The 14,996-nt window shown below is 43.8% G+C and overlaps 1 protein-coding gene across 1 annotated transcript in view; it reads right to left on the reverse strand.

The window, feature by feature from the left end:
* Window positions 1–14,996, reverse strand: part of CABCOCO1 (ciliary associated calcium binding coiled-coil 1) — a 187,415-nt gene that overhangs the window by 12,431 nt on the left and 159,988 nt on the right. The window contains exons 7-8 of the mRNA XM_054983957.1: window positions 4,093–4,215; window positions 3,091–3,225 (exon numbers count right to left, since the gene is read on the reverse strand). Of these exons, the coding sequence (XP_054839932.1) occupies window positions 3,091–3,225; window positions 4,093–4,215 (258 nt within the window). The remainder of the gene's footprint in view (window positions 1–3,090; window positions 3,226–4,092; window positions 4,216–14,996) is intronic.

A 14,996-nucleotide genomic window follows, 5' to 3' on the forward strand; every position in this document is an offset into this window, starting at 1 on the left:
ATGGAAATGGATGACACTTCATTAATAATTAGAGGCCTGTTTCAAAATATTTTGGGGCAAAATAGCTGAGTGAGTGATGATGGAACAACTCCAGGAATTCCTGGATGAGCCTCATTTTCTTGACTAGTACTATTCATAACATAAGACCAGGGCTTTTTTTCTGTGAAAAGAGGTGGTGGAACTCGGTGGGTTGCCCTCGGAGAAAATGGTTACATGGCTTGCAGCCCCGCCCCCTGATCTCCAGACAGAGGGGGGTTTAGATTGCCCTCTGTGCCGCTGCAGCATAGCATGTTTTTCAAAAACAGGAAATCCCAAACTGGTGTAGATGGCAAATCGATTGCACAAAATGGAGAGAGTAGATAAAAATGGAGAGAAGAAAGGGAATTACAGGAACATAGAAGCAAAGAGTCTTAAACATAAAGGTTAGAAGCTTGAAACTGGCTCTGAAAAGCCAAGAAGCCCTTAAGAAATAAAGGTGGAAGGGAGCCACAATCATAGCAATGGAATTGATTCACAAGAGAGACCAGATGCACATCCCAACCATCTTTCAATCAATGCAAAATTCCAGAGAATTGGGAAAAGGAACACACTAAACATATGCTTGTGGATTTCCTTCTTTGTAAGCAACAAGTTCCTGTTCTTCTCCAATTAATGTCTTTGAAGAACATTTTCTAATCTGTCCTCTCTGTTTCGTTGTTTGACTTCAATAATTCTTCTCAACTCCAGCACCAAAGCTACTGCTCTCTTTGGTTTCATTGCATTGTCCCTGATTGGAGTTAGGAGGGAATATTGTTAGTAAACCTTTTAAGCAGATCTGTGTCTCTTCTATACATTTATTGGAGAGGATGACAAACATACGGGCTTAACGTGACTCATCTTCCACTATCTCTCAACAGGACAGCCATGAAGCCAATCTAGTAGGTAATATTTATGGACTAAACATCACTGTGGAATTGGGCATGATCTGCATTTCTCATAAGATAGTTATATCCAATCTATTTCAAACTCTCCTCTCTTTTGTGTGTGTGTGTTTAGGTAACCAGATATCACATTCACTGCTCAACAACCACAAGGAAGGCCATAGTTCCTTGGAAATGCTAAGCAGCTTTGGCTATGTGTTAGACTACTGACATAATTATGATGGTCTGAGTCATTATAGACTCAGACCTATCACCTAACAATGGGATCTAGGCTGGCAAGTCACATGATGGCTATCCTTAAACCTGAACACATGCCATGCCATGCCAAATGCATGCTTCCATCCAAGTGTGGCATCCCACCATAAGCTGACTGCTTGGAGACTGCTAGAACTGAGGAGTTGGGTGCTTTGTAAAGCACATGGACATCTACAAAATCTGGCTGATGGGTTATCCACTGTGAAGATCTGCTTAAACCCCTCTTCTGCCACCTTCAAACAAAAATCACAGTACACCAATGATTACTCCTGTACAGGAATTTATACTCAGCTGAATGAAACATCTCTCTCATGCTCTTGACTGTTAGGTAGCTCTCAACTGGGGCACATGGTAAGTATTGCTTAAAACACATGGATGCTACCATTAATGGGCAGGAACTTATAGTGCAATCCTAAACAGAGCTACACCCCTTTAAGTCTATTCACTCCAATGGACTCCAAAGGCTGTAACTCTGTTTAGGATTGCACTATAAATATTGAAAACCAGACAAAAAAGGATGTCAGAACTCACACACTGTCAGGGCTTGTCGCTGCCGGCGCTGGGTGGGGCGCCGGCTGGGCCGGCCCTGACGTCAGAGGGGCGCCAGGGATGCTGCAGGACCCTGCTCTGTGGAAGGAGGGGCAGTATACATCACCCAGACTCCCTCTCAGTCCACTTGCTGGCCTGCTCAACCTGGCCTGCTCACCCCCTGCGTCCTCCATCATCTCCCCCAGAACTCTCCTCCAAGCCTCCACTCTCACACTGCTCTGCTCTCACTCCACGCCATCACTCCTTACTCACACCCACCACCCCAGAGCTCTTCCTAGCCACCCTTTATAGGGTTTCCTTTCTCCGCCCCGCCCTCCTTCCAGACTTGTTCCCTCTCCTGACTTGGCCCAGCTGTGCCTTCCCTCAGGTGTTTCCCTCCTATCACTAACCCCTTCTAGGCTTCCTTGCCTTGTTGGCAGGGTGGGGTCGAATGCGAGCCATCCCCAGCTGAGGTCTCCTTGGCCTTGCTCATGAGGAGCTGCCCCAGTAGGCCTTTGAGCTGCTGAGCTTGCCTGGCCTTGCTCGCGAGGAGCTGCCCCAGCCGGCTTCTGTGCTGCTGAGCTTCCCTGGCCTTGCTTGTGAGGAATTGCCCTGGCCAGCTTCTGGGCTGCCTGCTCATTGATGCTGGGCGGGGCTACCTATCTCCTCCCCTAGAATGCCTGTGGCAGCTCCACCTGGAGGGGCTTGGCTCCTAGCAACTCCTGAGCCAGGCTACTGTCCTCTAGCCGGGGTGTGGATCTGGGCCATAGTGGCTGCTTCTCCTCCTTGGCTGGTTAGGGCTCTGTTTGGGCTGCTGCTGGGTCCCTATTCCCCCTGCCTTGGCCCTTTTTCCTCTGGCCTGCTTAGCCCCCTCTCCTCCCCCTGGAGGGTGGGACTAGCTGGTCTCTCCCTGCTCCCTCCAGCCCTCTGAGGCTTTGGCCTTTCGCCCCTTCCCCTGGAGTAGGCAGGTTCTGGACCTGGTCGCTGGCTGGGGTGGTCGGGCCGCTGCCTCCCGGTTGCCTCCCACTATTCCCTCCTGGCAAGTCTGGGGGCTGGGGCTCAGACTCCGGACACACACAACATACCTTTTTTTTCCATGTCTAGGAATTTTACAAAGTCCATAAATGCCTCTGCACAGGGCTTTGCATCTAGACTCATTCTGATGTGCTTTTTTATGAGAGTGGGATTGTGGTACTGAAGGATATACCACAGGAAGAAGGAGAATAGGACCAAGTCAAGGTCAATGCAGCTAATAAATATATAAAGTTGTGTGAGTAAACATATCGTCTTGCATATTGTATCACACCAGATAAATACTACTAACGTAACAAGGATTCAGTTTACAGTCACTGAAAATAAGTTAAGTAATACACTAGAGTTGGAATACCTGAAGACAGACGATCGTTTCACAGGTCATTTTGCCCAGTACCAACTTAACGTCATCCACGCAATAACCTGCCAGAGGATCTACAGGAGCTTCTGCTTCAGGCTGTTCTTCTTCATGAACGCTTCCTTCCATTTCCTGATAACAGAACAAGGAAATCCCACACGAGAGATGAGTACTATGTGCAAAACTGAATCCAATATGCAAAACTGGTATCATTGTATTGGTAGCGAAAGAGGTCACTTTTGCCATTTGGGTATGGTCAACAGAAGAAAGGCTGCCATATTGCTTGAGAAGCTGACAATGCCATCCTACGCAGAGTTACACCCTCTGCTAAGCCCGTTGACTTCAAAGGATGTAACTGCTTAGGATGGTGCTTCATCCTGCTTAAGAAGGCACTTCTAAACCTGCTGAAGACAGCGGACTTAGGAAGGTGTAATTCTGCTTCAGATAGTGCTTCATGTGGGTGAGCAACACTCAAAGCCATGGTGTGCCTTGTGTAGGTGGATGAGGCAAAAGCACCCCAAAGTCAGGGTGAGTTGAATTTAAGCAGCATCTCCCTCTGCAAAGGAACTAAAAAACTGCAGTTTGCTCACACTTCGTTGTTGGCCAGAAATTAAGGAACAAGTCCTTCTTAATCTTCCTTTCTGATGAAAGAGCCCTGTGGCGCAGAGTGGTAAGCTGCAGTAGTGCAGCCCAAGCTCTGCTCACGAGTCACGATCTGAGTTCGATCCTGGAGGAAGCCGGGTTCAGGTAGCCGGCTCAAGGTTGACTCAGCCTTCCATCCTTCCGAGGTCGGTAAAATGAGTACCCAGTTTCCTGGGGGTAAAGTGTAGATGACTGGGGAAGGCAATGGCAAACCACCCCATAAAAAGTCTGCCAAGAAAATGTTGTGATGCGACATCCCCCCCATGGGTCAGTAATGACTCGGTGCTTGCACAGGGGACTACTTTTACTTTTTACCATTCTTAATCAATGTGATTGTGAATGAAAAATCCCCCTCACCTCAATGACATCCTCTGCTGCTGGGATTAATGCTATAAATGAAGAATAAATGTCACAAGGCAGACCTTCTTCCAAGGGAGCAGGGAAAGGGGCATCTGCAGGCTTGACGAGTTCGACAACATTCTGCACAGGGAAACAACAATGACAAAAAGCAAGCTTATGTAACGGAGATGTAATTAACACTCGTCATTTGCTGATGGCTTTTTCAAGAATGGAAATAAAATGCCTCAGGCCATCAACATAAGAACATTTTTTGTTACTCTCCAAGTGAATTGGATGACCTCCTTTCCAGATCTGCATTTAACTACTGGTTGTATTTTTTTTTCCAGGAGTCCTCAAAAGCTGAAAAAGTGTTCATCCTTAAGCAGATGCTAAACACACGTTTTTTTAGACTTCCATAGTTCAAAATGCATACAATTACTCATCATGAAGTAATACAATACCAGACCATCTCTGGACCATCTTCGCCATTTAAAAGCTCTTAAAAAAAAAGGAATCCTGCCTTGCATAATTTTAAAAATTTAAAAATGACAATACTCTTTCCCTATAACACCAACGGTGAAATCCTCAGCAGAGTTACTCCAGTCTAAGTCCACTGAAATCAGTGGGCTTCGACTGGAGTAACTCTGCTTAGGATTTCACTGCAAACGGGTACTGATGCCCAGATTACTCCTTGCCAGTCTGTGTTGAGGAGGCCAATTTAGCGCCTTGCAACTAAACAGCAAGCCGTATTCCTTCCCTCCTCCAGCCACTGAGTTGATGTTCCTTACTGGTTCAGCATAGTCACTGAGATAAATTAAAGCCTGAATTTATTCATTTTGCATTTATTTATTTAATGCTGCTCGCTGTCCAATCTGGTCTTCCCTGGATGGAGCTGCTGGCTTGGCCAGGTTACACAGGCCCACCACCATAGCCTTCTCCTTCCAAGGGCAGGACTCCTGATCCGAATCTGTGCCTAGCTCACTGGGCAGGACACATGGCAGGTGTTCACACCGTGGAGTTCCCTCCTTTAAGAGGTGTGACTGTCATTTCTGGCAGGCTTTTCAGAGTAGTTTGAAAAACATCATTTCATCAGTGGGCCAGGAGGAGTCGCAGGACTGGAGCTTGGGACCAGAATCTGGTTGTAATTTAAATTGTCAAAATTGTTCAGCCTTAAAAATTAAGAAGTTTTAATGCATACACATGTCTTTACAGTGACTTCTAAGCCTACGGTATGTGATTGTGAACTTGCCATTTTCTTCAAGCGCTTCTTTTCATGTGTTTGCTCAGCTTCAACCCCCACTGTGGCCCATTCAAATAGCCAATTATAACTACATTACAGCAGGAGGATTCTCTTTTGTAACTCACCACAGCTCTAACATTTATCCAACAGGATTTTTTATAGAAAAAAAAACCCTGCAGTTGCAACATAGAATTAAAATGAAGTATTTTGTTTAGTAATAGAGGTTTATGAGCAGAACTGTGCTTTGAAGCCAGAATGCACCGATCTAAAAAGCGCTTATTTGACTCGTTCCTGCCTATATTTTGCATTCTTAACAAGTCCAGGGTAAAATCAGAATGAGTGAATTGCGAAGAGTGCCCAGAGCCAAATGTATTTAAATGAATCCTTCTGATGCAATACTTTCCTTTAAAAAGTACAATTAAGTCTTTGTATTTCCTTTAAACAAAACCTCATGTATACTATTACCAATGATTATGTTGTAAAATCTATTTAAGAACAGAGGAGACAGGGTCGGAATTATAATCCTGTTTTTAAAAGTTACAATTTTTTTTCCAATAGAAATTTACAGCTTTCTTAGGGATGTGAATGGATTTCAGGAAATTTGCTTCTGCACGTTTTAAAGGAATTAGGTCCAAAATACACCAGAACCTTCTGCTTCTATAACGGAGGTTGCATGATTCAGATCTCAATATTTTCTTTATAGCACTATTTTTATGTGGTGCCCCCACTTTTGCCACCACTATAGTCCATTCAAACAGTTGACTGGTAAGCCAAACTAAACAAAATTTTCATTCCCAGAGCACTCATTATTGAACCATAAACAAAATGCAAATTTAAAAAGGAAATGATAAATATGATCACTTGTTATGCAAATCTATTTCTTTGAACAATTTGTCATTTTGTTCATTATCAATACACACACATATACACCCCCTTCCATTGCAGGGATGCAAATGGACTTTGAACCAGGATTAAAGCAAGCCAATATGTTAAATAAACTACACTACAGGAGAGATGCTAGTCTGAAGCAACAAACCTTGTTTGCACAGATATAAAGCCTACTACAGCTCAGCCTACCGCCTTTCTTCACTCTCTGTCTTGAGTCATACATAACACTGATTGTGCTCAGCTCCATCCCAGGACACTGAATGTTGACTGTCTGAATGTCTCACTATGTTCAACAAGACTTACATGCCAAAGGAATGAATGGACGGACAAACGAATGAATGGGCGCTATGTCCTGGTTTGAATCTGTGCGCTCAGATCGGCTCCAGCAATTTCTCCTGGTTGTTGCCATACTCAGGTGGGTTAGATCAGCCGCAGCTGGGTCATTAGCTTTTTTGGTTATGGCGCCATCTTTCGGAGGTCAGGAAGGCAACCTTCCTGGCTGGTTTCTGAATGCACTGCAAAGCAGTGTGGTTTAAGTCGGTCTTTGGCAGGAATTGCTATTTTGGAGTGGCAGGGAACTTCTTGGGCCTGTCTGGTATGTGTTTTATTGTTCTATGTGCTTTTACTGTACTATGCTGAGCTTGGCTAGGGCACGTGTGGGAGCTACCATCAGAGGAGGGAAAGGTGGGATTTAAATATTGCTATACAGTATTAAATAAAGGGCTGCAGCTTTAGCGCAAGTAAAGTTCTGAGTGGAATTGTTTGGACACAACATCCCACTGGTGATTTGAGAGCCCATGTCTAGGTTATAGCAACTCAGACTCTAGGAAAGCTAGTGCAGAAGCACTTGTGGAAACACAACAATTCCCTGCACACATAAAGTTAGCATGTCAAGGCAAATGCTAGGCTGCATCCCACCTGCCTGACATTTAGTTTTCTGCGCAGTGGCATTTTTGTATGTGGGGGAAGCATTCAGATCTCTTAGCTCTCACTTAAAGTGGGAGATCACATGCAGCTTCACCATCTCCACTGAAAACTAGGTTTACGTGGAATGGCAGACCTCTGTGACTGAAACACCAACTGTAACTTGGCTCTCAAAAGCAGCTAAAGAAGACCTGATCTGGGAACGGAGAAGGGGGGATTAACTCTTGTCCCCATGCCATTTCACCAATCACAAATGGTCTTCTCCAAGCCTGCATAGGGGGGAAAGACATGTATAACACAAATACCAGGGATTAATGGACTTAGGGGAGGGAAGTTTCCAATTGGGTAAATAACAGCTGGAAAGCAGCACTAGAAAACCAATCCAGAGCCCCCCTCTGCTGCTTTTAGAGCCCAATTTCATGGTCAAGCACAGCACTCCCATGCCACGTGCAGTGTAGCGTGGCCTACCATGTGCTTAGAATTACAGGTGTAATCTACATCATGTACAGACAACAAAAAGACTCCAGGCAGCCTAAGCCCTCCTACTCCACCTCCAGAAAGCACTTCTGAGCAGCCTGGGGATGTCTGGCAGCATTCTAACTTCCTTTTTAAAAAGTTTTCCTGGCCTAGTTCAAATCATCACAGCAGAGATGCTAATGGATTAAAATGAAGGAGGCAAGTAAAAAGAAGTCTAGTTTTATCACCATACAAAACACTGAATTCTATTGTCACATCTCAGTTTTTCACGTTAGAGTATAGATTTCAGAACAAAAATCATGCAGATTGTCTATGTTTGCCAAACACTTTTAAGATCTGCCAGTTTCAGAAAATGATTTGTAAACTATTAGCTGTATGTTAAGCAGGCAAGACAGGTCCAGCTCCTCCTGTCCATCCCATCCCCCCGCCCCGCCCCAGGCTCACTACGTAGCATGTTTCAGAGCTGGAAAAGTTGCTTGGTCAGCTCCCAATCCAAAGGGTGAGATCCATGAATGGAGCAGCTTCAAAGTCCACTCTAGAAGCACCTTTCTTCGCTGGTCGTCAAGCTCCTCCCGATAGCTCCCCAAAGTTCATAAGCAACTTCTCATTTCACATGAGGAGCTGCAGCCAAAGAGACTGAAAAAGAAACAACCAGCGAGCCTGTGCAAATCCTTCTGCACACCTAAAGGAGCTCTTTGGATTGCTGCCTCTGCCTCAATATTACTCTGGGCATTCAAACGTGCTTTTCTTTTTCACAGAAGGGCAGGGACCAGGGAAGTGCTGCAGTAGATCCACTTCCCTCCATGTGTCTCCCATATGCAGTCTGTGGTTGACGAACAGCAGATTGGCTTTTTACAAAAGTGGGCACGACAGCAAGGTTAAAATATCATAAATAATAACTATTCTCAAAAATAATAACTATTCAACAAAAATCGTTAAGAAGTCCTAATAAATGAGTTTTCCAGATGTGGAACTTATTATAAAATTAACATTGCATAACATTCCAATATAAAATTTCACTTCCTCTAGATGTTATGCTACTTAAGTTTGCTTGAAATAAAAATTATTGTACCATTTATCTATGTGTGATTCCACATTTATGGAAATATAAAAGGAGAACTGACGGATGGAAATACTTTTTAGCAATGTACAGACTTGAAAATTTAATGTTATGCAAACGGCTCCGGAACTTATTAGCCACAGTACAGAATGACTGTTCTCAAAATACTGAGGAAATTAGAACCAAATATTTATTTACATAGTTAATTTGGACCATAGGGGTCCCTTGTGATCTTTATATATGCAGAACAAAGAAAACTTATACAGCTCAAGGAATAATGGCCATACTTCTGAAGTGAGGAGCAACAGTAAGGTTAGTTTGAATGTATTTCTTAATGTGCTGTAATCTGTTTAATGACAGCTTGATTCCTCTTGAAGTGTCAAGCCCTGGTTTGTAGCATGGCAGCTGGTGACTCCAGCGTGGCAGCAGGTTTGCTCAGATGTAAACATGGGCAGCCCAGACATGACGTTGGACTGGCTGTGCTGGAAGATGGCACTGCCAAGCTGAGAACTTAAAGGATTCTCAAGGGGCAACCAAGAGCAGAAAGACACGTGGAGCTGCTGACATGGCCTCTGGAGAGTGGCAGTGCTGTCGCACGTCAGATTCCGGGTGATCCTCCTGAACTGTGGGAAATGTGGGAAAAGGGATTGGTGGTAATCTCATTCCTCTACACAGGCTTTACACCAAGCCTTACCTCAAAGACATCTGGGTTAGTGCTGAAGGGGTTGGGGAAGTGAGGAAGGAGAACAAAATCTGAACATCCATCTTTCTTTTGAGGAAGCCCCACCCTCTGATGTCCCTTAATATCACCCGAGGTAGAGAATGCAGGTGTAAAAATATTAAAGCCTCAGGCGTGGCTGAGGCTTTAGTGAATACCAGTTCAGATGAGAAAGGAAATCCTAATGTGACCCTTTGACAGGGTCACCCCCCACCCCTAGCCTTAGAGAGCACAGCCTTGAGCAATTGGCATTAAGCCTATTGAGCAGCGAAGCCATCCTTACTAGGAAGCTTACCTCATCACAGGCAAGTCTTCTGCCATGGCTCCGAGGTATTGTGACTGACAGGGGTAAACCACAGGGTTCTGTAGAGCAGTCTCCTTTCTCCCATGTTAACTCACACTCGTGCTCAATTTTTATCCCTCTCATCGGGGACCTCTTGGCAGCAACCCAAGGGCCTCTTCTTCAGCCATGGAAATGCTTCCTTTCTGGTTTTCCCCCCTCACACTGAGGGAAGAGAGAAGGCACCAAAGCCACGGCTAGAGAGCTGGCTGGCTCTGCAGCAACCACTAAGCACCATTGCCAGCCTGCAGGCATATCTTCCCCTTTTCCCAGAGTGGTCACCTCAGTGTCAGAACCACCTGATGCTGCTGCTATTTCAACTGTGCATCCACTTCTGATTGGCTCAGCTTGCCCACTGCTGGCTCTTCGCTTTGCTGTATTTACATGTCAATAGAACACCTCTGTAGACTCTTAGGAAATCCACTAGATGTGGGAATGCCTTTACCATCCACAGCAGCTCAGCCAAACCCTCAAGAGCATGTTTCAAAGCACGAAACACAACCAAATAATCGGATCCCTTCCTGGATCCATTGTGGTCTGAATGTTGTTGGCATTTCCCAAATATCCCTACAGGAGTTAGTGCTTCCCCACTGCACTTTAAGCTTTTGTTGGCACACTTCCTTCAAGGACCTCTAACAGAACTGGTCAAGATATGGACAGCGCTTGCAGCACTGGGCACAGAAAGGATGAACGCACACCTACAGGATTTTCAACTGTGGGTTCACAGCTGGGTATGGTATTAAACCACAGCAGATGGCCCAACTCTGTCAGAAAACCCACTATGACTGAACGGCCAAGGATTTTTAAGCATGGTGGGGACCTCAGCCTTGACCATAAGACAAGGGCTGGTGGGTCATCCCCCACCAGGTAGCAAGGCCTTTTCTCTATAGCACAAAAGAAAGGGCAGAATACCTATGAGGTGAAGTTGGGTCAAACAAGAACACAAACCTAGGTCCTACATGTAAACACGCTGAAAGCTTAACATGAATGGGAAACACCTTTTTGGTATGCGCAAGGCCCCTGATTAAACAGAGCTCTCTCTGATATTAAACCAACCAGCACTACAGTTCCCAAAGTAAATGTCCCAACGGCAACAACACATGGACAGCAGGTAAACCTTTTCAGACGAGCTACTGCTACCCATTTTCCAGGTCTGAATGGAGGGGGCTGCTTTAGCATTTAGGTAAATGCAATACAGTTACTTATCTCTTCTGCTAGACCTGGAAAAAGGATTAGGCTGGGGGACAACAATGGCATGGACCCAACCAAGCAGCTGTGCTGTAATCCAAACATAGCTGGTGCCCTGAGGCCCATCAGCTACAAGGCGGGCCAGCACTGAACACTGGGAAGAAATGATATTCATTTAAAATTTCTGCTGCAGAGATAAATTAAAATATTTAATAATTTTATTTAGGAGTCGGTGTTTGGGTCAAGCCAGAATTACACCTAAGTAATTTTCCTTTTGGGTTGCCGTGCCTACCCATTTCTCAGCTACGTACCCTACACTCACACACCATAGGCAGAATCAAACAAGTTCATTTTGGATATAAGCAAGCCTGTAAATTGAACCACTTAGCTTAGTTGAGGAAGAATTTTGCCAAGCTCATTCAAAATACTCATCCATAGCTGTGCATTTCCATTTGAGGAATAAAAACAGAACCCATCAGACGTGCCTGCACTTGTTCAATGGATGAGTAAAGTACTACAGCTAATAAGCTACAAAGAGCTATTCATGTAATTTTAAAATCTGCTCTTGTTCCATAGACAGAAAGCATGTAATTCTTTGAACTGAATTGTTTCTTAATTCATCTCCAGATTTTGCCTCCCATGGATGTATACCAGATGGTATCTTGGCTGAGGTTCAAAGACCTTGAGCCTTCTTAATGCTCCACAGTTTTCAAGTGCCTTTTCAGAATGGTGAGGGCTAGAAGCTTTTTTAAAAAATGAAAATGACTTCTAGGACATAAATGGAACTTAAATGAGCCACCCAAATATGCCAAATGAGCTGTGTGTGTTCCTATGAGGACGTTTTATTTCTTGATGGACAACTACCTAACATTCTCTGGTCTTCTTAAACAGATAACACTTTTATGACTGTGAAAGGTAACTCTGGTAGCGAAATATTTCTTGTGCACATTTTAATAGCAGTATAACATTGACAATGCAGAAAGCTGGGCATCAGTTAGAGGCGCTTTGGCCTCAAGGACACAACCGTCATCCGAAATGTGTTAATCTATATTAACGAACATCAACATGAAATCTATAAATCACGTTTACCAACAGCAAAATTTATTTAATGGTTTCGGCTTTCCATGTTCTACATTTAGCCCACGAATTCTTATCAGAAAACACACTGTTAAAAATACATATTTCCCCTTGAATTAAACTTATTAAAACAGTTTTGAAACATTCTCCTGGCCAACAAGGAACGTTGCACGAATGAACGCTGCCAATGTATGTTCTTCGCCAATCACAGAGTGCTGCTGGCAGAAAGCAACCAATATCTTCCTACATTTTGACACCTCTGTTAAAAAAAAAATCATGCCACTAACAGGAGCCAACACACTATTAGGGACCAAGCAAATGAGATCCAACATAATAACAGGGCTTCCATTATTCAAGTCCCAGTTTGCCAGAATCTCTTGATTCATCAAAATTCACCAGGCATACCCCACCCTGTTAGACTCATGCCAAAATTACTTTATGATAGTGTTTCTCTAACTTTTAAAAATCAGCCACCCCTTTGTGAGTCCCCCACCCACCCCAATTCAGTACCAACTCTATGTTTCATAGGTGAGCATGCAGAGATTTTGGCACACAGTCATGTGCAAAGAGTTTGCTGCTACGTTTTAGGATCTGTTAATTGCGGTAGTAATAACAATACTACTATTAGAGGAGAAACAAAACAGAAGTGGTCTGATCTCCCACTCTTAAAACAGCGCACACGGAAATATTGTAAGAAGAAAACAGAAGAAGGCATTCTTAGTATCTAAGTTAACCTGTTTCTCCAGTTAACAATACTGAACCCAATGTAAGCTCTAGACTCTTCACTGTCTTAGTAAGTTCAACCCCACCAAACATGGGAAGTGCAATATCCTCCAATACCTCAGCCTTACTAACTGGCATCACCTCCATCTTGTCGGGATTCAACTTCAGATTGTTCACCCTCAGTCACTTGAGCATGGCTGCCGAGCACTGCCTCTGGTAGCTCAGACAAAGATACACAGAGCATGTTGATGATACCCAATGCCAGTGCTTCAGACAATCTCACTCAAGGAGTTTAGACAAAGATTGAACAGCACAGAAGGTAACACAGAGTCTTGTAGACTCTCACAGGATAGATTACATGCTGATAATTCCAAACCTCCAACAATGCCCATCTGAACATGGTCAGAAAGAAAAGATTTGAAGATTTCAGGGCAGTTCCTCTAATTCCGTTAACCTCTAAGCATTTTAACAAAAACATGGGGCCTGCCATATTGAAGGCTGCCAATAAATCAAACAATACCAATGAGGACAATCCTTACACCCATAAACAGAAAAAAAGATTGTCATCCAGGTCAATAAAAACTGTTTCAGTTCTGTAGTCAGGGCTAAACCTTGAATGAAAAAGTGCAAGGGCATGAGACGTGTCATACAGAAAACCCTGCTGTTGCTCTGCCATCACCTTTCTCAATCAGGGCAGATTTGAAACAGGCTGATAATTATTCAGCTCTTTTTTTAAAAAAAAATCCAAGGAGGATTTCTTTAGTAACAGATGGATAATGCTTTAATGATCTAGGAAACACCTCATGTCAAAGAGCTATTAATAATACACATTACGAGCTCTCTCATATATAACCTCAACTCTTTGTCGTTTTCCATTTTTGTAATTGTTTAGGGCCTCATTCAAGTTCCTGAATGATGATGGTTAAGCAGAATGATCAAATGTTCAATATATTTAAGTGCTTCAATGTGACCAGCATATAAGCAACAGTAGGACTGCAAATCTAAAAACATTTAAAATAAACCTATTGAGGATTGGTTCTTTTGTCACCTGACATAAGTGTGCTTTTCCATATGGCTGTGACCCATGGTAACATCCCAAATGGGGAGACCTCTCTCATAGCTTCCATTTCTCATTTAGTTATTGGGCCCATTCAGTCTCTTAAGTGGTACGGGTGACAATGTGAAGGGCAATCTTTTATGTATTTCATTTGTATCTTGCCCGTCCTTCAAACAGTCCAGGATGTTATTTTGATATCAACATCCTTGTGAGGTGAGTTAGGTTGATAATGAATTACCCAAGGATAACCATTATTCAGCTTGTTCAACCTGTTATTCCTTTGAGCAAATGGCTAGCAATTTGGTGAAGAACAGCGGTCATGGACAGGGTTGGGTAAGGTATGCATCTATGTCTCCAGAATTAGGCAGGAGGTAGCTCTTGCTTATCTTGGAACGTTATTATGAAGAGAAGAAACTTTTTAGAAAGTTGAACCACCTCTATAGCAAAAATTCCTGGATGAAAGGGCTATCTATACTTTGGTAGTGATGGAAAGTGCTGTCAAGTTATAGCCAACTTTTGGCGACCCCTGCTGGGGTTTTCAAGGCAAGAGACTAACAGAGGTGGTTTGCCATTGCCAGTTTCTGCACAGCAACCCTGGTCTTTGTTGGAGGACTACCATCCAACTGCAAACCAGGGCTGACCCTGCTTAGCTTCCAAGATCTGATGGGACTGAGTTTCCCTGGACTATCCAGGCAGGGAATCTATTCTTTACAAAGTACATAACACTACCATCCTAAATGTGTTTGATTCTCCCTCATTTTGCACATGAATGCACGAAGCTGCCTTATACTGAGAGTCTCTTTACACAAGACATCTTACGTGGGGACGCTCAAGTGAAAGATCTGACACTTGTTCTCCCATTGAGGATACACGTGCACTGCTCGGGGGACAGAGTACACTTGAATATAAGACCACACAGAAAGTAAGTCACTTGAGTGTCCCTGTGTAACATGTTTTGTGTAGAAAGACTCTGAGTCAGACCACTGGTCTATCAAGCACTGTCCAGTTAGACTGGCAGTGGCTCTCCAGAGTCTTCTTGAATTGACCTCTTTCATATCACCTACTATGAGATCCTTTTAACTGGAGATGCCACTGATTGAACCCAAAACTCTCTGCATGCAAAGCAGATCCTGACCCACAGACCCAGCTCCAAACACTTATTCCCTAACACTCAGTTTAACTTGTCATATCTCCTGCTATCAAGATGGCATGCCTCTGTCCTTACTCTAC

This window comes from Eublepharis macularius, chromosome 6 (assembly GCF_028583425.1).
Source record: "Eublepharis macularius isolate TG4126 chromosome 6, MPM_Emac_v1.0, whole genome shotgun sequence".
Classification (NCBI taxonomy): domain Eukaryota; kingdom Metazoa; phylum Chordata; class Lepidosauria; order Squamata; family Eublepharidae; genus Eublepharis; species Eublepharis macularius.